The 21,111-nt window shown below is 49.8% G+C and overlaps 1 protein-coding gene across 4 annotated transcripts in view; it reads left to right on the top strand.

Annotated features, from left to right (window-relative positions):
• The window catches only part of SCAPER (S-phase cyclin A associated protein in the ER), a 150,443-nt gene that overhangs the window by 104,755 nt on the left and 24,577 nt on the right, over window positions 1-21,111 (top strand). For all 4 annotated transcript variants that reach the window (XM_037053468.1, XM_037053466.1, XM_037053467.1 and 1 more), the window contains 3 exons: window positions 6,085-6,317; window positions 11,430-11,585; window positions 20,126-20,363. In XM_037053468.1, coding sequence (XP_036909363.1) covers window positions 6,085-6,317; window positions 11,430-11,585; window positions 20,126-20,363 — 627 coding nt within the window. The remainder of the gene's footprint in view (window positions 1-6,084; window positions 6,318-11,429; window positions 11,586-20,125; window positions 20,364-21,111) is intronic.

Here is a 21,111-nt window from a genome sequence, read left to right as displayed (position 1 = left end):
GACTACGAAGACATGCACTATAAAGTTACTAAAATTATATTATTTAGGATTTTGGCTGCATGAAATATATAAACAGACTGGAAGGCACAGTAAGTGTATTAAAAAGAGTAAGGACATTTGGGATAAAAAGTAATATCCTCTTTAGTATTGTTTGTAGAAATTTAATGAAGATAATGTTGAAAATCTATTAGCCCTTCCTATGTAATTTCTTTTTATACCTTAAGCCAGTGAGTCATTGTGGTAAATACCTGTCCTGATTCTGTTGTATGTGAGTGTAACAGGAACATAGGTATCTTGTAAGGGTGGTGGCCAGAGGACATGAAACCGTGATGACAGTGCAGGAACCTGTGTCTGTGCGGCGCCTGTCCCTGTCCTCTCATGCTGTCCCGTTGGTCCTCGGTGAACTTAACTCATGTCGGGACCTTTGTGAGCGCACCGCAGAAGGGGAACGCAGCTTCCCAACGTGACAACTGACTTGGGTGGAATTACCCCTGATCACCAAGTTTATTTTCTCTCTCCTGTGCTCATGCTACAGAGGATGGATTCACACCACTAATAAAAGCCCCCTTCTGTATTGGAAAAAGAATCGCAGACAGTGTTTGAAACCACATTGTGGTAGGAGGTAGTGGGTAAAAAAGAATATGAGCTTGTCTTTTAAAAGTGATGACAACTTTAATTTTGCTGAAAACACTGTGCCTCAGGGACTTGGTCCATAAACACTGTGTTCCTCCTTGGTGTGGATTTAGAATAAGTGCACTTATTCCAACCCCAGTGACTTCATTCTCCTCTGGACCATAGTTTCCTCACACAGAAGGTGAAAAAACTTGATTCTGAGATCCTTTCCGAATCTAAAATTAATGAAGTATTTGTAGATTTTAAGAGGGTTAGATCTCTTTTGAGAGGAAGGGAAAATTTTGTGCTAAGAATAGGCATATGAAATCAAACTGTAATTTCCCGGTACATTAAGAGAAAGATAATGACATACCAATGTATTCTAAAGAAATATACTGAAGGAAATACCTTTGGTCCATAGAAGAGATTGTGGTTTTAAATTTCTGCCTTAGGAACAACAGGTTCAGAGGAGCCAAAGCTCCATAGCTCCTTTCTTCCCCGCTGGCCTCTCTGTGCCCTCAGGGCTAGTTTACAGGACTGCGGCCTGCTGGGGAGGCCGCCCTCCGTGGACCACCCACCCCGGAGGGAATGGGCTCCAGGCGCAGGTACGCCAGGTGTGCTGTAAAACCGGGGCAGCGGGCTGGGGGGAGGGGCTAGGTGTTGTTTGCACACCTTTGCTAAAGGACAGGCCCTTCCGGCATATCCTTGGCCAAACAGCTGTGCTGGAAGGAAGTTCAGACTCAAGCGTTGCCCTGTGAGCACATGTCAGAGCTCGAGGTGTGCATTTCATCCGCAAGGCGTCCCAGAGGAGCAGAGCGCTGACGAGGAACGGCGATATCCCGCCACACAATGGGCAAGTCCAGAGCTTTTAAAGACTAAAAAGAACTTTTTTTTGTCTCAGTGAAGATAAGCCCCCCTTCTTGCCCTAATTCAGGCAATTTTGAAATTCTTTTCCTAGATGAAATAAGCAACAGAAAACTGTATTCTCAGCAGTGAAAGGATCAACACAAAATAGAGAAATTAGAAAAAAATTTCTATGGGAAAACATGATGACATGATTGAATTGAATGTGAAGCTAACTTAGACTGTTGGAAATAGGAAATCATGGTGCGAAAGGGAAAGACGGTTCTGTCCTGGGAGAGCCTCGAGCAGGGCCAGGGCCCAGGACTCACCCGACGCCTGACAGGCTGGCCTAGCTCCTGAGCGCACGGGGTCCTTTGTGTGACTGCCAGGTTGTCAGAGGACTTTTTCAATTTGGGTTTACTTTACGAGAAACAGCCAAAATGGTGTTTCTAAAATTAAACAGAAAGCCACAATGAAACAGTAAATCAGAAGTCAGCTATGGACAGAAATGAGAACAGTATAAATATATATCTGATTTTCTTTTACATTGAGCTTATTTTTGGGGGGCTGAAGAAGTGACATTTGGTCCTCAAACCACATTTACAGTTTCTGAATAATGAGATGACTGTACTTCACACAGAATTATCCCAGCAGCCCTTAAATATAATGTTTTCTTACCCTTTGCCAAGAATAAAGCTCTTATGGAATTCTTTTTTTTCCCAGTGGAAGAGACATCAGAAAGGCCATGTTTGGCCTGTGACCACTTTTCAGGGGACAGATGTATAAATACTGGGAGTTGGGACTGCCCCATGAAAAAGCTGGGTCTCTGCTCAGTCATGCAAATCTAAGCCCCTCACGCAGCATTTGTATCCAGCTTGCGATCTGGTCAAGATCACAATACACCATTGACCTATCTGTGCCTCAGCCTTAACTGGGAACAGAAAGCCCCAGATTACCACACGTTTGAAAAAAGCCTGCAACCTGAAAAACAGAACTCAGAAGAAACAGAGAGCATGCATGGAATGAAAGAAGGTCTTTAAAAAGGATCATTTCAGTGATGAGTAATGATTGTATTCATGAAGTAAAACCAAGATCTTATAGGAACAAAACATACAAGGAGCCAAAAAAAAGTTCCTGAAAATTAAGAATATAATTGAATGCACACCTTGGTAGAAGGACTGGAAAATAAAGTTAAGGAAATCACCTTAGAAGTAGGACAAAGTACAAAGAAATGAAAAGCAGAAAACACAGTATAAGAAAATTAAAGGCTTATTTAGTTCAGGACCAAAATCCAACAGAGAGAACATGAATGGGAGGAAATTAGCAAAGACAATATGCAGGAAATTTCCCTGGAAGTGAAACACATGATTTTCAGGTTGAAAAGAACAGAGTTTTTGCATAAGAAACGAACAAAGAACCAAGATACAGGAAAGCAGGGGTAAAAAGTTTCTGTCAGTTTCCCGAGAGGACCGGGCAGGTCATCGACCAGGGCACGAGGAGCCATTCGGGCTTCCCAGCAGCGGTCCTGAAGGAGGAAGCCGGGGGCAGCCCTTCAGACGCTGAAGGGACATCAGTGCCAGCCGAGAGTTCTATGTCCAATACAACTCAGGTGTGAGGACGGAGTAAAGATATATTCCAACATTCAGGTTCTGAGAATCTTTGTTCTCACGTACCCTTAGGAGGTTGTTGGAATAGATTGTACAAGAAAATGAGAGAATTGCGTGGGAAGGACAGATGACATAGAATCCAAGAAATAAGGGACTCGGAGCTCAGGCTGGGGTATGGAGGGAGTCCAGAGGGTGAGGGCGAAGGGCCCTCTAAAGGGGGAGCGTGTGCACGGCCCAGACTGGAGCGAGAATGTCCCTCCACTGGGAGGGGGCAGCATCCACAGTCCCTGCCGCGTGCGAACTTGAGAGGAACTTCCACTTCGCCGGGAAAACTGACAATGAATGAAAGACGTACATAGGAGGTTCAAATAGGGAAAAAAGCTACTTGAGCAAAAACAAAAATCTGTACAAGAGAGTAAGTGTAATCACTTACTGAACAGCTTAGCTGTGAACAGTGTTTGTAGGGTCACCGAGGAAGAGACGGCGCTGTGCAGCCAGGAGTGCCGGGCGGCTGTCCCGATCCTGCCCCTGAGGTTGGGTTGGCCTCTGTGCTCCGTTGGGGCGGATGAACTCTGAGCAGGGGCGGATGTCACTTCCAGGTAATACAGGTAAGGTTGACAAGAGACCGAGGATCATCATCTTCTCTGCCACTGTGACCTGCGGTGCTCTGTATTGTCCAGTACACAGCCACTGTTACAACGGAAATTAATTAAAATTAAAATTCAGTCCCTGAGTCGCACATTTCAAGCGCTCAGTAGCACTTATGTGTAGAACCGTGTAGAGTGAACACAGCAGCCATCTTAGTCATCTTCTGTTGGGGATAGTTGCTCTAAACCAGGGATTTGAGTCCTTTTTCATCTGATAGTACATAAGCTAATTACTAAAATCCTGTTACACACCAAAAAATAATTTTTTTGCAAATCTGACAAAAAATAGATATAATTTTGATAGATTTATCAAAAAAAAACCATAGTAATTACCTACCCTTTTTGTTCCAAAGTGACTCTAAAAAATCAGCTGCCTGTATTTGTATATAAGGATTTCTGGTACAAGAATTAACCAATCAGATGAAACCTTATGCGACATGACCAATAACATGTAACTTGGTTACATGATCTATGTTTGTGGTTCAAGACCAGGCATTCACATGGGATGGCTGTTGTCGTGTTTTTAATTTGATAATCTGAGGGAAAAGAGGTCAGTGCCCTGACCAGAGTCAGGCACTGCCTGTTGTAAAAATCCCTGTGGCGCACAGGGTGAAATTGCTGCTCTGACTGGTGGTTGCTTTGCCACACGGGGCTCCGGGGCAAGTGCAGGGAGGAAGACACAGAGCAGAGACCCAGCCGGCCTGAGAGCGGGCGGGTCACTTGAGGGAGAAAGAAAGCTTTGTTTGAAACCGGTGAAATTTTGAGGGAGGTTTCTCTGCAGCGTGAGCGAGCTTATCCTGACTCTCTCAATCGTGTGTTCAAACCCCACTCCCAGTGCCACCTTCTGTGTTGGGACAGGCTGGGTCGTGCTGGTCACAGACTGAAGGAGCTCGCATGACCTCCCTAACTGCGGTAGAGGTTTGGAGGGGCCTTTTGAGAGCATACACTGCAGGAAGACTCGGCTGTAACTACGTTGGCGTAGGAATGGCTCTGCTTGGGCGTAACTTGTGGCCAGCAGTCTTAAACAGGGCTGTTCTTACAAAAGTGGCTTTGAAGAAATCATCTAAAATGACAAAACCATGGAGAGAATATTTGCTTGTGTTTATAAAGATCCAGGTGACCATTTCTCCCTCTACCTTTTGGTAGAACTGGTGCAGGTGAGGAGTCAGAGTGAGGCTGGTGGTCAGAGGTCAGGGCGTGTGTAAAGTGCTTTACCAAGTGTTAGTAAAGTACTTGGTAAAGTACTTTACCAAGTGTTAGTCTGTTCACCATCTTCCTTGAATTTCCTAGTAATAACAGCAGGCAGGCAGATAGAGCAGCCAAGGCCTGGGGATGTGAAATGATTACTTAGAGTCCTGTGATCTGCTGGAGGGAACTTGAATACAGTTTCGTCTGGTTCTGAGCCCAGACCCCCTTCCTTGCACCCTTTCTCGGCAGCAAGGCCTTTGGGAGGAGCCTGTTCTCTCCCTGGGGTGCGTGAGTCAGTGTCGCGGGCCACAGCACGGCTCCCTGTCTGGGAAGTGCGTCCTGCTCATCGCGCACATCTGAGGGCCAACCTTCATGCACTGCATCCCCTACTCCTGGGGGTGGTAGGAGCCCCAGTAAGAACTGCAGTTGTGGCAGCAGACGACACTTCTGTGGGGCGTCCCCGTCTACCAGATGTTGTTCTGAGAACTTGTATGTGGCGATTCGTCAGACACTGCGCTTGCCTTTGTTTCACAGTGGAGGGAACTCGGGCGCGGGAAGGTTAGGGGACTCGTCCGGGTAGTGTAGCTGCAGGGCTGGCACCCGAGCCCGGCTGCCCGCTCCCACTCCCCACGTCTCGTTACCTATTAGTCACTTCCTGTAAATCATACGCAGATCTGAGGGTGAATCAGTGTGTTAGGGAAAGCTGTTCTGCCGTTTTGTGATAAACACAAATGTCATCCTAGTACAGGAATTCAGAGTTGATATTTTAAACCTTCACTTTAATGAGAACAGTGCTGTCAGTTTACCAATTGTTTTCTGAGCTCATACAGGTTCTTAATATAATGTATTCAACTGAATGAGGAATATTTACTGAGCACTTAGCATATGCCTAGGCACGAGCTAAACCTGTTATGTGCGTTAGCTCCTTTGCTCCTCACAAGAACCCTGTGACGGAGTGGCTGTCGTCACCCCTGTTTCACAGATGAGAACATCGACGCTGGGCAGCCACCAGCCCGAGGTCACCCCGCTGGTGCGGGCGACGGCAAGAGGGGCACTCAGCCCTTGGACAGTTCAGGGGCCCCTCTAGAACTTTGAAATTACTTACGATTCCCGAAAGTTTCCACAGCATTTCTGTCCCCTCGTGGTGGTTTTATTTAAACACAGTTACTGCACTTATTTCCATCTAGGTTTATGTTCCAGATGAAAATAATGCTATTTTGGGAAGAAATACAAATAAGCAAGTTTTTGAAGGCTTGACAACTGGACTTCTCAAAGTCATTGCTGTGGTTCTTGGCTGCCTGATTGCCAATCGACCAGATGGAAGCAGCCAGCCAGCTACACCAAAAATATCCACAGAGGAAATGAAAAACAAACCCTCCCAAAGTGATGCTTTTAACAGCCGAGTTCAGGATCTCATCAGGTAAAATCGCCGAATTTCTTAAAACTTTCTTCTGTGTTAAAAAGTTACGTTAAGATCATTGAAATCTCAGAGCCCGCGTGGTAGCGGTGGTGGTTTTGGCACTGCCCACCAATTCCTGGCGGAGAGGAAAATCTTCCTACTGAGAAGGAATAGAGCTGGTTCATGTGTCTTCCCTGATGTTTCCCTGTGTGACATCTGACGTGTTGTGTCCAAGCTTCCAGAACCGTTGCTGTCAAGTCTTTTCACCTCCGAGAGTTCCTCCGAGCTCTCCTATCCCACACCATCTCTGGTTGTAAATACCGTTCAGACTCAGTAACAACAGCGGCCATTTACGGAGCAGCCGTTGGGTGCAGGCTCTGGTGCAGAGGCTTTGCAGCCCTGTGCGTGTCGGGTTTTAACGCAGACGCTGTCCAGGAGGTTGTTCAGAAAGTGTAAGTGCTTTGCCCAGGATTATGCAGTAGCAAAGTTCTAGAGCAGGTAGGAGAGTCGAGACCGGAACTCGGGTCTAGCTGGACTCCCGACACCTGCATGCTTCCCATGCGTTTCCGGGGAAATTTACTCCTACTTTGAAGTCTGACCTCTTTTTCCTTCGTGAGTCTGGAATCAGGCAGGACACTGGGTCTCCCGTCAGGGCTCTGCAGCCGCCGGTCCCGTCTCTCAGCAGCTGCTCTGTGATGTGCGGTTGGCTGCTGTCCGAAGCTGCTGCTGGGTCGGTCGGAGGAGGAGAACGCCCTCTTCTGCCTTCGCTCCTGTCACCTCCGACGTCCTCAAGTGCTTTGTGGGGAATTAGCTGTTTCATTCAGTAGCTTCCTTAACCCGGAGGACTGTGTTCACTTATCCCTTCCCTCTGCCCGCCTGCCTTTCCCCAGGCATGTTTATTGCTGGAGAGAGCAGAGCCCTTCGCGTTCACAACCATTTACTGGACAGCACGTGCCGTTTCCCCGCCCCCGCCTTTCTCTCAGTTGCCAGGCCCCACTGGGTGTCCCTGTGTCTTGGTCGTTGGAGAGCCTGCCCTCTGCTGACGGGTGCCGTTCTGGCGGTGGGTTGGATTGCCCTGCCAGTCTCCTCTGGCCGGTAGAGTTTGTGCTGAGAAATCTGAAGGTGGCCCCATGAATGTGTTTCCTGTGTAGCTTATGGTCTTCTTTCCCTCTTCCACCCAACTGCCTTTAGAATTCTTTCTTTATTGTTGACTGTTAACAACTTTAATGTGTTGGAGATCTTTTTGCGTTGAGAAAACTAGCTGTTCTGTTAGCTTCTTGTACGTGTATGTCCAGCTCCTTCTCCAGGCTTGGGAAGTTCTCATCTGTCAGTTTAAACAGACTTTCTGTTCGCTGCTCTGCTTCTCCGCTAGTTCTGGGGACCCATTTTCCTGGGTCGCCCCTTCTCCTGGGGTCAGATAGGTGTCAGGTCTCTCTCCTCTTCCCTGTGAGTCATTTCTGGGTTTCTGTCTCTCTCCCGTGTGGCCTGCTCTATTTCCAGAGCTTTCTAATGCGTTCTTCATCTCGTTTGTTGAGTTCTTCAGCTCCAGAATTTCTGTTTGATTCTTTCTTTATAGTTTCAGGTTTTTGGTGAAGTGCTTCTTCCGTTCATTCATTTTGTGCCTGAGGTCATTGGGCTGCCTCTCTGGGTTTTCTTCTATCTCCTTGAGTGTCTTCATGGTACCAGTTTTGAATTCTCTGACATTGCNAGGAGGAGAACGCCCTCTTCTGCCTTCGCTCCTGTCACCTCCGACGTCCTCAAGTGCTTTGTGGGGAATTAGCTGTTTCATTCAGTAGCTTCCTTAACCCGGAGGACTGTGTTCACTTATCCCTTCCCTCTGCCCGCCTGCCTTTCCCCAGGCATGTTTATTGCTGGAGAGAGCAGAGCCCTTCGCGTTCACAACCATTTACTGGACAGCACGTGCCGTTTCCCCGCCCCCGCCTTTCTCTCAGTTGCCAGGCCCCACTGGGTGTCCCTGTGTCTTGGTCGTTGGAGAGCCTGCCCTCTGCTGACGGGTGCCGTTCTGGCGGTGGGTTGGATTGCCCTGCCAGTCTCCTCTGGCCGGTAGAGTTTGTGCTGAGAAATCTGATGGTGGCCCCACGAATGTGTTTCCTGTGTAGCTTATGGTCTTTTTTCCCTCTTCCACCCGACTGCCTTTAGAATTCTTTCTTTATTGTTGACTGTTAACAACTTTAATGTGTTGGAGGTCTTTTTTGCGTTGAGAAAACTAGTTGTTCTGTTAGCTTCTTGTACGTGTATGTCCAGCTCCTTCTCCAGGTTTGGGAAGTTCTCATCTGTCAGTTTAAACAGACTTTCTGTTCGCTGCTCTGTTTCTCCGCTCGTTCTGGGGACCCATTTTCCTGGGTCGCCCCTTCTCCTGGAGGCAGATAGGTCTCAGGTCTCTCTCCTCGTCCCTGTGAGTCATTTCTGGGTTTCTGTCTCTCTCCCGTGTGGCCTGCTCTATTTCCAGTGCTTTCTAATGCGTTCTTCATCTCGTTTGTTGAGTTCTTCAGCTCCAGAATTTCTGTTTGATTCCTTCTTTATAGTTTCAGGTTTTTGGTGAAGTACTTCTTCCGTTCATTCATTTTGTGCCTGAGGTCATTGGGCTGCCTGTCTGGGTTTTCTTCTATCTCCTTGAGTGTCTTCATGGTACCAGTTTTGAATTCTCTGACATTGTGGTCGCAGTCTTCTATGGCTTTGAGCTTGGGTCCTGGAGAATCGTCGTTTTCTTTTTGTGTTACTATGTTACTTGGTTGTTCGTCATGCTTGATGGGTTTTTCCTCAGCGAGTGCGTTTGAGGTAGTGAACACTTCTTATTAGGGTACTGTTTTGATTTTAACAGTTGCGGTTGATGATTAGGAGTCTTTCTTTTGTTTTCCAGTAGATGGTGCTGTAGTGCAATTTTTTGTTTGTTTGTTTTCTCTTACCTGAGCTACTGGCACCTCCAGGGTCCCTGCGACCCGGGCGTCCCTGTGGTTGCCAGAGTAACCCCGCCTCAGTGACAGGGTGGTGGGTGGGTGGCTCTGCTGTGTCTGGGTCACTCGGGTCTCCACTCTGCTACCCGGTTCCCCCTGGCAGCTGGCCCTGCTGTGCTCTGGCCGGGAAGCCAGATGCTCCAGCTCCAGCCCTAGTGCTGCCCCGCCCACCCCCCACCGGCCACGGGGTGGCGGCTCCTGACTCCTCCTGGGCTGCCTCATCTGCTGGAGGATCAGAGCGGAGGATCAGAGCCGTGTGCACCATTCCTGCCCAGGCCCCTTCCCGCCTCCCCAGCAAGTTTTAATGGGCCTGCCTTTAGACGCACCTCGGCCGGGGAACCTTGCTGGGTTAGAGGCGACCTAGTCGTGGTCATTTTAAGGGGACGCACAAGGGGGTCGTCTCACTCCACTGCGGTGCTTGCATCCCTGTGTCTGTTTCATGCCAGGACATTCCTCTTTTTGTTGCCATAGCTTCATACTTGTTTGTCAGGACTGCTTTGGCGCTTTGGTGTGTTATGTGGTTCCAGGCAATTGTTTTTCCTGCTTCTGCAAAAAGTGCCGTCGGAATTTGCGATGAGGGATCGCCCTGAGTTTATAAACCTAGGGCTCCCGTTATACCGCCCGGACTCTTTTCAAACTTCTGCTTCCGCTGCCTGGCTCCTTTCTGGAAGCATGTGTTCTCTATGGTGAGTGGCCCACGTGCCCCAGAGTCACAGCTCTGTCCCCACTGTGGAGTTACATGCACATGTCCCCAGTGGGGACTTCCTCTCCCTTGGCCGTGTGTTCATTTCACAGAAGGTGCCGAGTGGCCCTCCTTGGTCATGTGCCAGTCCCGCAACTCGTTACTACTAGTGCTAAGGCAAGGAGTGCGTGGCCTGCCCTGGAGCAGAAGGCAGGGTGTTTCACAGCCCAGCGGGACCCCGTGGACATGGAGGAGAAATGCGCAGGGCAGACAGAAACGAAACTGCCGCTGCCCACCCCCCTGGGCTGGTTCAGATAATTCATGGGGATGTTAATGTGAACCCACTGTGTGAATTGAAAAGTTCTGTGCAAATGTAAGAGCCAGCTTTTAAAGGTTTGGTTCTGTTAAAGCGGGTCACCCTGAGATCCGCAGCATGTGCGTGTGCGTGTGCTGGTCTGAGTTTTCCTCGCTGTGAGTGCGCGGGGCTGGTGGCCATCCGTCCACGCTCTGGGTGTGGGATCCGCAGCAGCTGCTCAGTAGCCCAGGGACACACTCCTAGTGTAAGAGGAGAGAGCAGACAGGACCTGCGCCTTCTGTAAACTTGGAAGAGGCTCCGACATGAATAATTCCTCAGATTCGCCTTCTTCTTACACAGAGGGGTGCTGAACAGTGAGGGGGGTACTCAGGAGCAGACGTGTCGATTGCTTCGCACATGTCGCTGGAAGATAACCTGGCGGTTTTCAGACAGCCACATTTGGGGGCCTGTCCTTCCCCCGCCTGCAGATGCAGTAGCCCTGGGTCGGAATAAGATGGCTGAGCGAAGGTGATGGATCCACAAGGTCATTTATAGTCTTAAAATGTTATCGTCAACAGTTGCTGCTTTGTGGACTCATAAAAGGGCCACTGTTGTTCATCCACTTTAATAAATAATTTGGGAAAAGGGGCTGGAAAGATGAAAGTGACTCTTAAATGTCATTGTCAACTCTCAGGGCTGGTACTTTTCATAATGGGGAGCAGTTAGAGTGTTTGTGTTTGTTCCCGGTTTTTGTTCCATGCTTAGTAGTGTCGGGACTTCCAGACCTCGAGGACCTGCCGTCAGCCTGAGAGGTTTAAGTTTGAACTGGAGTGTCTGGGCATCGTAGATGTGGCTCCCGGGCAGTTCAAGAAGGTCTGCTTCTCAAGTGTCGAGCTCAGTATAAATCACTCCAACTATGTTCAAACTCCTTAGGCCAGTAAGAATGATCGGACAGTCGTTTTCACTCACCTTTCTGGAAGGGCAGCCTTAGAAGAACTGAAGCAGAGAAGGGAACCACTCACAGAAACAGCCGATCATTCAGGACTCAGTGTTGAGGAAACTGCGTGCAAACCTGGGCTGCGTCTGCCTGCCCGGGCGCCTGTGCCTGTGTTTGTGAGGACACCCCTTTGGGGGTGTTGCCAGCACGCGCAGGCTGCTGACCCCCTTCTCCTCACTTCCAGCTACGTGGTGAACATCGGCCTGATCGACAAGCTGTGCAGCTGCTTCCGGTCAGTACAGGGCCCGGTGGACGAGAACCCCCGGTTGGCCGTGCTTCTGCAGCACGCGGCGGCGCTCCTGCAGGGCGCCTGCACGCTGTGCGGGGCTGTCACCGGCAGGTAAGGTGCCTCCCTGGCGTCCGTCCGGACTGAACCTGTGCACCACCTCTGACATATGGGCCACCTTCGGGTGGTTTCCTAGGGAGGCTGAAGGTCGCCTTGGCCTCTCTTTCCTTGACCCTACCTCTGTCCTTACTGGCTTCCCATTCGGAAATCTGGCCGCAACCTCCTGCCAGGGTCTGGCTTCCTGGTTGGTGTCCTGAACTGAACTGTCACTTCCAGGAAAGCCGTAGAGGACAGCCACTGCCTCCCACACGGGGGTCCAGAGGAGCCGGGTGAGGCTCTTCAAGTCCGTGTGTGCGTGCTTTGTCCCACCACCGCTGCAGCTTGCGGGCTTTGTCCGTTGCACGGAGTCACACGTGACCCATAGGCATGCGTGTAGCCAGGACTCCTGAGGGCCTGCGTGGCTCTTCAGACCCCACCCTGGGGCCTGTCCCCCGAGCAGTGACTCTCCGAGCTGGGCAGAGGAGGCCTCCTGTCCTCTTCCCTCGCCCGCACCAAGCGAGAGGCCTCTGCGGAACCAACTCAGTGTTCCTGATAGGAGTGTGACCTGTCTGTCAGGTGCACTGAGGATTTTCAGTACAGTCGTTTTCTTATAGCGGAGTTCTGAGCAGCTCTGTGTACAAACTATTTTGTAGGGGTTTGTCAAGAATGAAACTAATGGCCCTGGCCGGGTGGCTCACCTGGTTGGAGCCTAGTCCCTTACACCACAAGGTTGTGGGTTCCATCCCTGGTCAGGGCACGTACCTGGGTTGCTGGTTGGATCCCCGTAGTGGAGACAGGTGACCCCTGACTGCTGCCGTCCCGTCCTCCTTCAGCCTCCAGCATTTGCTGACCCCTCCAGACCGCACGACCCCTCTGGTGTTGACGGACCAGTTTGTCTACTTCCCCGTTCTTTGTGGGAATTATATTTCCAAACTGTGAACTGCAGCAGCCTGTCCAGAGTACTGTGTCACGTGTGTCACCTCTGCCTGGGGAGGAACGCAGTGTGGCTGCTATGACGCCCCGGTGCCTGTTTGGGCTGCCAGGGGAGGCGTGAGCTCCAGGCCACTTGTGAGCGGCAGGAATCAAAGACAAAGAGGAGCCGAGAGGCCCCCGGCACTGCCCCCAATGCGCTGGCTGCCCTGAGATAGCCAGGTCCCTAATGGAGAGCCCGGGGCTTTGAGTAAACACCGGGGGCTGCTGGTGGCTTGCCTTGTGGGGGTGATTACCCAGGTCCGTCGGCCCTGCTGTCATGGTGCCCTTCATCTCCTGATTTTTGCCTGGCTTTTCTGGAAGACAGTTGGGGTGTCAGAATTTATGCTGTTAATCCTTGTTTCAGTGTGTGTGTGTGTGGGGGGAAGCACTGCTTGCTTTTGAACAATGAACTTGCATTTCTTTAAGGAAAAATAGAAATTATGATCTTCTCACAAAAGGATTGATTTTACCTTAGGATTACTCCAGAATTTTAATGGTGGAGCTGTTCATAAGCTACCACTTAAACAAAGTTCAGCAGTCTGTGCAGGACTTTCAGAAACGCTGTTTCTTTGGCCTTTACCATTATCAGTTTTCCGTTCTTGGTCCTATAAAAGAGAAAGGACAGCGTGCAGACCTCAGGGCAGTGCGTCGCTGAGGCCCCTTCAGGTGCTGGCCCCTTAGCCCCACAGGGAGGTCGGGGCACGGGCCCCTCACCTCCCGGCGTCCGGTCTGCACTCGTGGCCGAGGGGGGGGGCTCCACAGCAGGGGGGCTGCACGGGAGAGGGGCTGCTCAATCGCAGCCAGCTCTGCATTCCAGAGTCTTTCTGTGCAGGGGTGTTTGTTGTTCTGTGCATTTCTGTTTTCATTTTCATATCCATCAACTGCACCAGCAGAATGGGTTCTAGGCAAGGTCCCTGGGAACTGACGTCAAAAAAGACAAGGATGGTTTGCGGGTCAGCCCATGAACTGTGTGGGTGTGAATACGTGCTGCCCAAGTGTTCAAGTGCCCGAGAACCATTCGATCAGACGAAGGTAAATTCTAACGCCCGAGTCACTCTCTCCTTCATTCAATAAGTGTTTGTGTAGCACTTGCCCCGTGCCAGGCCCTGTGCTGGGTGTGGGAGGAAGCAGAAATGACTCAGACGTCTGTCCTGTCCTCAGGGACCATCCGCTGGCATGGGAAAGACGTCCCTCGTGCCTCTGTCCACGGTGTGGGAGCGCCGAGCGCGGCCTGCCCGTCACACCGTCCTGGTGGAGTTCGGGGATGACAGGGCACCCTCAGCGAAGGGTTTGCTGTTTTCTAGAGCAGCTGGCGCTCCATCAGGCCTTGAACAAGAGAAGGGGCTGGAGCACTGAGTGGTGGGGAAAAGGCAAACAAAGGAAAAGCAGAACCAAAGGCATCCAGCAGAAATACAGGAAGACGAGCTAGAGGCCCGACTTGACTGGGTATCGCGTCACGCAGTGCGATCTGGCGCCTCTCAGGCTGCCAGGAGGCTCAGACGCGACAGTAAATGTGGAAATAACGTGTGATCCACAGAACGTGATCTGCTGGGAGGTGGTCGTGGCAGTGGGGTCAGCAAGGAACCCTCTGAGCACTGTTCAGACCTGTCTGGGGGCTTCTCCTGGGGTCTCCCCTCTGTTTCCTTTAAGGACACACTTACCGTTGGCCTTCGGGCTGTAGAACGTTGGAGGCAGGCTCTCCAGAGGAAGACTGTGTAGCGTGAGCTAGTCGCACACGTTTAGGAGTCCAAACACATGGATGCAGTTCCTTGTCTCCCAGCTCTGTGACCCGCGGCAGGCTCTGCGGCTGCAAGGCCTGTTTCTCCTGTCATGAAAGTGAATTTGGTCATCTTCCCTCCTGCGGTTGGACAGGGCAGGGCAGATGGGGACTAACTCCCTGAGTGCTATTTTTTATATGTATTTACTGTATCCCACTGTGTTCCAAACAAGATTTGAGCCGCCTTACAGAAGTACGGGGTGGGGCGAAAGTAGGGTTACAGTTGTGTATATGGGAAATAGTACAAGAATAAACAATAATATGAGAATAAACATTGTATTTCCTGTACTTACAACTGTAAATGTACATTTGCCTCAACCTGTATAAACTTTTTAAAATTTTTTTTAAAGAATTTATTTATTTATTTAATTATTTTCAGATGGAGGGAAAGGGAGGGAGAAAGAGAGGGAGAGAAACATCAGTGTCTGGTTTGCCTTTCGCATGCCACTAACCGAGGGCCTGGCCCACAGCCCAGGCCTGTGCCCTGACTGGGAATCGAACCCGCAACACTTTGGTTCACAGGTCCAGTCAATCCACTGAGCCACACCAGCCAGGGCTAAACTTAAAAAAAAAAAATGAGCCCTGGCTGGTGTGGCTCAGTGACTTGACTGCCTGCCTGCAAACCTAAAGGTTGCCAGTTCAATGCCCAGTCAGGGCACTTGCCTGGATTGTGGGCCACGTCCCCAGTTGGGGGTGTGCAAGAGATAACCAATGGATGTATCTCTCACACATCAATGGTTCTCTCCCTCTCTTTTTCCCTTCCTTTCCCTCTCTCTAAAAATAAATAAATAAGATCTTTTTAAAAATTAAAATTAAAAAAACATGAAAAGTTAGAACAAAAAAAAAACAAATAGGAAAAAGTAAATCAAGTCAGCATGTACAGTACCACAAACCATGTTAGTAATAAGATATTTCCTGTTAGAATTTCTACTCCCAGTTTCTACCAGGAACTTCCATTTAATATGTCAGGTTCTAAACTCTTTGGTTTTCATTCAATATTGAGGATTCCTCCTACCTTACTTTGCTCTTGATTCTAGGCGTCTGATCTGATTTTAAGACCCTAAACCTTACTTATTTTTAAGTTCTGTCTCCCAGAATCCACTTCAATCATATCCAATTCAGTCAGAGGAGTACTTGGACATATGAGATGGAGCCTGCTATTTATACCTGTTTCTCAATATTTGTCTATTTCTAATCCATTAGTTCCCATGTCCTGTGTATGTTTCATGTCTTCAGATGAAAAGACTTCCCCGAGGAATGAGACCAAATTCCCCGGCAGCTCCCCTCAGGCACCTGGCTCCAGGCTGGAAACAAAGGCAGAGCTGAGGGAACAGTGGCTGACTGGCGGCTGGAAATGCCGGCGTGCGGTGTTGGCCTGAGCCAGGCTCCCAGGCCCAGGGCCCCACCTGCCGCCTCAGTCCCACCTTGTGGGCCCCTCCTGCCCTTCTTCCTCTCACCTTCAGCTGTCCCCAGAGTGTCCCCAGCCCATCACCTCTTGTCTTCCACCTTCCCGGGCCTCTGCTCAGACCCCAACTAGAGCCTAGAGTTTCTTCTCACTGACCTTACCCTAAAATTCATATGGAATCTCAAGGGACCCCAGTAATTAAAATAGTCTTGAAAAAGGACAAAGCTGGAGGACTCATGCTAGCTGATTTCAAAACTGTACTACAAAGATACAGGAAGCAAAACAGCATGGTCCTGGCCATAAAGGCAGACAGATAAACCAATAGAATAGAAGAGAACAGAATGGAACCCAGAAATAAACCCTCACATATGTGGTCAAGGGATTTTTGACTAGTGTGCCGTGACCATTAGGAAAGCACAGTCTCTTCAACAGACGGTGCTGGGCAAACTGGATGTTTATTCGCAAGCAGAAGGATGAAGCTAGACCGTTACCTAACATCCTAACTCAAGATGGATCAAAGACTGTTAAACTCTTAGAAGAATGTTGAGGGCAAAGCTTTGTGACATTGGGTTTGTCAGTGATTTATTGCGTATGACACCAGAGCCATAGGCAATAAAAAAAAACAGATAAGTTGGACCTCGTGGAAAAAAATTATTTTGTGCATCAAAAGGCATTGTCATGCCCTGGCTGGCTTAGCTCAGTGGATTGAGCACAGGCCTGCGAACCACACGATCGAGGTTCGATTCCCAGTCAGGGCACATGCCTGGGTTGCAAGCCAGTTCTCACCAGGGCACTCATGAGAGGCAACCACACCTTGATGTTTCTCTCCCTCTCTCCTTCCCTTCTCCTCTAAAGATAAATAAATAAAATCTTTTTTTAAAAAACAACAGGGTTTTGAAGACGTATCGGTACACCCACGTTCAGAGCAGCATTATTCACAACAGCTGAAATGCGCAAGCAACCCAAGTGTCCAGTGGGTGGATAGATGGACGAAATGTGGTATACATACATACAGTGGAGTAGTACTCAGCCTTACAAAGGAAAAGCATTATGTCATATACTGCAGCATTGGCAAACCTTGAGGACTTTATGCTAAGTAAAATAAGCCAGTGACAAAAAGTGTATGATAATTCCAGTTACATGAGGCACTCAGCACAGTCAACACCATGGAGATGGAAAGTGGAAAGCGGAGTTTTTGTTTAATGGGTACAGAGTTTCAGCTTTCTATAGTGAAGGACTTATAGACAAGGTTGGTGGTGATGGTTGTACAATATTATGAAACTATTTAGTACTCCTGAACTGTACAGTTAAAAATCCGTAAAATAGTACATTTTATGTGTATTTTACCACAGTGAGAAGTACTGGGGACAGAGAGTGGTGCCCCTCCCAGAGATGTCTGTGTCCTGATCGCAGAACCTGTGAAGGCGTTCCCTCGCCTGGCAAAGGGGGTGTGGGAATGCTTTAGGATCCTGACGTGGGCGAGTCTCCTGGGTGCTGCAGCGCGCCCCACGTGACCACAGAGGTCACTGTGAGTGACAGGAGGAGGCAGGAACGTCTGCTGGCTGCCGGAGAGATTTGACAGGGAGGAGGGGCCCCGAGCCACTGCGCCGGCCTGCGAAACCTGTAAAAGGCCAGGAAACGGCTTTTCCCTGCAGCTGCCAGAGGGGACGCAGCTCCGGGACACGTGACTGTAGTCCAGGGGGACCTGTGCTGGGTTTCCAGCCCCAGAACTGGACGGAGATCATTTATTCCGGCAGCAGGGTGGGCCTGCTGCTCTCCCCGCCTGCCCCCGTCAGCCTGTAACTTCCTCCCGGAAGGCTGCCTGGTCTTCCTCAGCTCTGCACATGTCAGGTGCTCACTGTCCCTGGGGCATGGGGACTTTGGCTCTTTAAGTAGAGAGTATGTGACCAATCGTCGCACCCCTGTGCTCACCCCAAACTCTGTGAACCGCCAAGTGGGGTTCTCTTGGTTAGGGGAAGGAGGGTCACACGAGATGCCTTGGGCTTCCAGAACTAAAGGAGTGAACAGGCCCAAAGCCAAGATGCCCACAGAAGTCCGGACGGTCAGCAGCGCTGAAGCTGGTCAGGGTGGGTCTTCTCAAGCCAGGAATCGGGACTGGGGGGATGACAGCCAACAAGCCAGGGACAAATGGGGCAGCAGGCTGTCGTGTCTGGGGCTGTCACAGCTGTTTTGGGGGCCGAGGAAGGCCTGCACGTAAGTGGTTTAAAGTACCAAACTCAGGGTGGGGGGCACTTGCGTCATGCCACACAGGTCACTGTGTTTCTTGCCCAGCTGGACTCTGCTTTAAAGAAAAGTTGGGGGTTCGGGGGTTGTGCAGGAGCATTGATGGTTTTCCTCATTGAGTCCAGCTTTTAATGAACAGAAATGCACGTGCCACCAAGATCTCTGGTCCTAGAAACCGGACAGAAACACTTGAAATCCGGTAAAATTTAGAAGATCTCAAAGTGTAGTATACAATATTTCCGATCTGATGTTTTTTCATGTCTTTTTAAAAGAAAACTTTATAACCCTTGCCTGATATGAATAAAGCCTTTTACTTTTGTATTATAAACATTCAGGCTCAAAGTGACCGTATTTGACAGCGGAGACCAACAGAAGCCAGGGGCCTGTTCACGGACAAGTTATCTGTATTTCAGACTTGATCAAAAGTAAACATTCTCTGAAGTCCTTCAGGACTGCATTAGTCCTCACCCTCCCTGCGCCCACACTTGAACATGAGTGGTCTTTTCCCTGAAACAGTACTCTGGGTCCTTTGAACCATTTCCACCCATGTCTGAGTTCTTGAATGGCTATTTCATGGCTTTTTCTGAAGGAACGTGTTTGTTTCATCCAGAAAATGCGGCAGAAGATCCTGGGGTGTGTTGCTTTGTGACCCACGATTGGCATTTACTTGAATAGTTGGGGGGGGCGTGGAGAGCGGGGCGATACTCTGATGACTTTACTGACTTTTTTCCTGATATTTATTCTGTGAAGAAGTAATAGCAGTGAATTTGTGTCGTTTACTAAATCCTTGGAAAGAACAGGCATTGAGAAGCTTTCAATGTTAACGCTGTATTCCTGAATATCTGCAAGTGAACACGCTGTCAGTTTAAAGACAGCAGGGCGGGGGCTGCAGTCAGCCCCTCTCAGTCACAGCAGCAACGTCACTCATCCCCAGGGCTCCGAAGCCTGGTGGGAAGTAGCTTTAGGGAGGAATGTCTTCTGACCTGTCACTGGTTCTGAAAAGCAGTCAGTGCTAAACAAACACAGACCCCTTTTTGGAACCTATATAATAAACGCAGACACATTAGTTTCTGCTCACGTCTCCAGTCAGGGTCTGACCCCGAAGTCCCCGGCTGTGGGGGAGGGAAGGGCCAGCAGACACGAGCTCAGAGTGTGTGAGGGGCCGCGTGCCCGTAAGCAGATAGATATTGTCTCCTAACTTTTTGTTTTTATCAAGTCCCATAAGGAAGTATGTCTCCATGGCGATGCAAGATTACATTACAGTCTGTGTACTTTAACAGTCCGGTTAAGATTTGACACGAGGGGTGGACAGGAAAGAAGAGGTCATCCTTAAAAGTCTTTGGCAGGTCCTCCTGCCGGTGCCGCCAACAAATGTGCATACCTACTGCGTGTCACCCAGTCGCTCCATGTATGCAATAAGGAGGACTAAGGAGAGCTGCTCCTTCCCTACCAGCTGTGACAAGCTGAGGAGAAGAGGTGGGAGACAGGAGTGCACTTAGTAGGTCTTCCATGTTAGCGAGATGAGAGGGTTTCGTGAGAGAGGTGCATTCTCTCCCACTTTCAGCCACATCAGAAGTAGTGCACATCGGGACGTAAGTGCTCGTACTACGGTGGTGCAAGTCTGATGCAAGTAGCAGGTTAAAGTGAATAAATAATGCCTTTGGAAAAAAATAAGTTACACGTGAGAAAAATAGACAAGATCCAGAAACTTGCCAGCCAGGACTTCCAAATTCTTATTTAATGAGTGCCATCTCTTACGTGCTTCCTGGCAAGGCAGTAAGCGAAGCCTGATCTTCAATGCTCTCTCCCCTTGCCGGGGCCCCTCGAAGTCAGCCGTGCCTTCAGAAGGCTGCAGTGTCTCCCGGGCCCAGGGCCCAGCACAGCACTGGGCCTTGGAGGCCTCCTGCTTCCCTGGTAGCCGTCCCACCGGGGAAGGTGCCCTTGGCATGTCCAGAAGGGAAGCCATGCTGTTCCTGGTCCGAATCCCAACAGGTCTCGTGGACTCTGGTTCGCCCACGAGCTAGGCCTACCAAGGCCAGTTCTCGTTCCCTATTACACAACTCTGAGGGCTTGCGTTTAATGGTCTGCGTGGCTTGTGCCTAGAAAAATGCTAACATCCTTTCAGTAGGTTTAAAGAGTCGAATGTCTCCTTGTCAGGTCACACAGCATATTCGACAGCAGCCGCCAGGACCCCACGGGCCTGACGGCGGCTCTCCAGGCCACGGACCTCGCCGGCGTTCTGCACATGCTCTACTGCATCCTCTTCCACGGCACCATCTCGGACCCCGGCGCCGCCAGCCCCAAGGAGAGCTACACCCAGAACACGGTCCAGGTGGCCGTTCAGAGCTTACGTTTCTTCAACAGCTTTGCGGTCCTTGATCTGCCTGCTTTTCAGGTACGAAGCGGCGGCCGGTACTGGGGTTAGCCCGCCAGGAGTCCGTGTCCCAGGGCAGATGTGGCGTGGGGTTCTTCTCCTGGTTGGGCCTGAGGAGTAACTCGGATAAAGGCAATTACAGTACTGGCCACTTACCAGGTCCCTGTCTTCTGGGAACTCTGCTACATGCTGTCCGTGTGCTTTCCCATCCGTGCTCGTGGCTGCCCTGCAGGGCCCCGTCTCGCTGACCTGCCAGGGGTGACACGTGGCTGGGCCAGGACCAGTACCCTGACCCTCGAACTCTGCTACCTATAAATCCTCCGTTGTGATTTCTTTTGATAGAGGTGTTACCATATCATCGACTGTTAAGTAGTAGGGAGAGTGACAGTTTCTAACATACACAGAACCAAAATTGGATAAATTGATTTGATTGATAGGACTTTCTGTGAGTGATTGAACTGGTTTGGGTCCAGTGTAAAGGGCCTGTGTGCTTCAATGTGCAAACCTATAAATATTTACAGCTAAAGAAAGAAAAATTGCTTTGTGCTGTAACAGTAGCCTGTCAGCTTAGAAACAGGGTTGTTGGTTTTGGGGGGTTTTTTTCAGGTAGGAAATTTAATTTTCAAAAACACTGAGCCTTTGGAACCAAGAGAAATCAAAAGCTCATTTCTGGAGCCCTTCCTGCCAAAATAAGATAAAAACCAAGATTTTTCCTCTCCACCTCCTTGCCATATCCAGCCCGAAATGTGTCCCCAACTCGAGCCACTTT

Source organism: Sturnira hondurensis, unplaced genomic scaffold (genome assembly GCF_014824575.4).
Source record: "Sturnira hondurensis isolate 20B ecotype Veracruz unplaced genomic scaffold, ASM1482457v3 Scaffold0007865, whole genome shotgun sequence".
Classification (NCBI taxonomy): domain Eukaryota; kingdom Metazoa; phylum Chordata; class Mammalia; order Chiroptera; family Phyllostomidae; genus Sturnira; species Sturnira hondurensis.
This window is presented reverse-complemented; position numbering and strand designations above follow the sequence as displayed.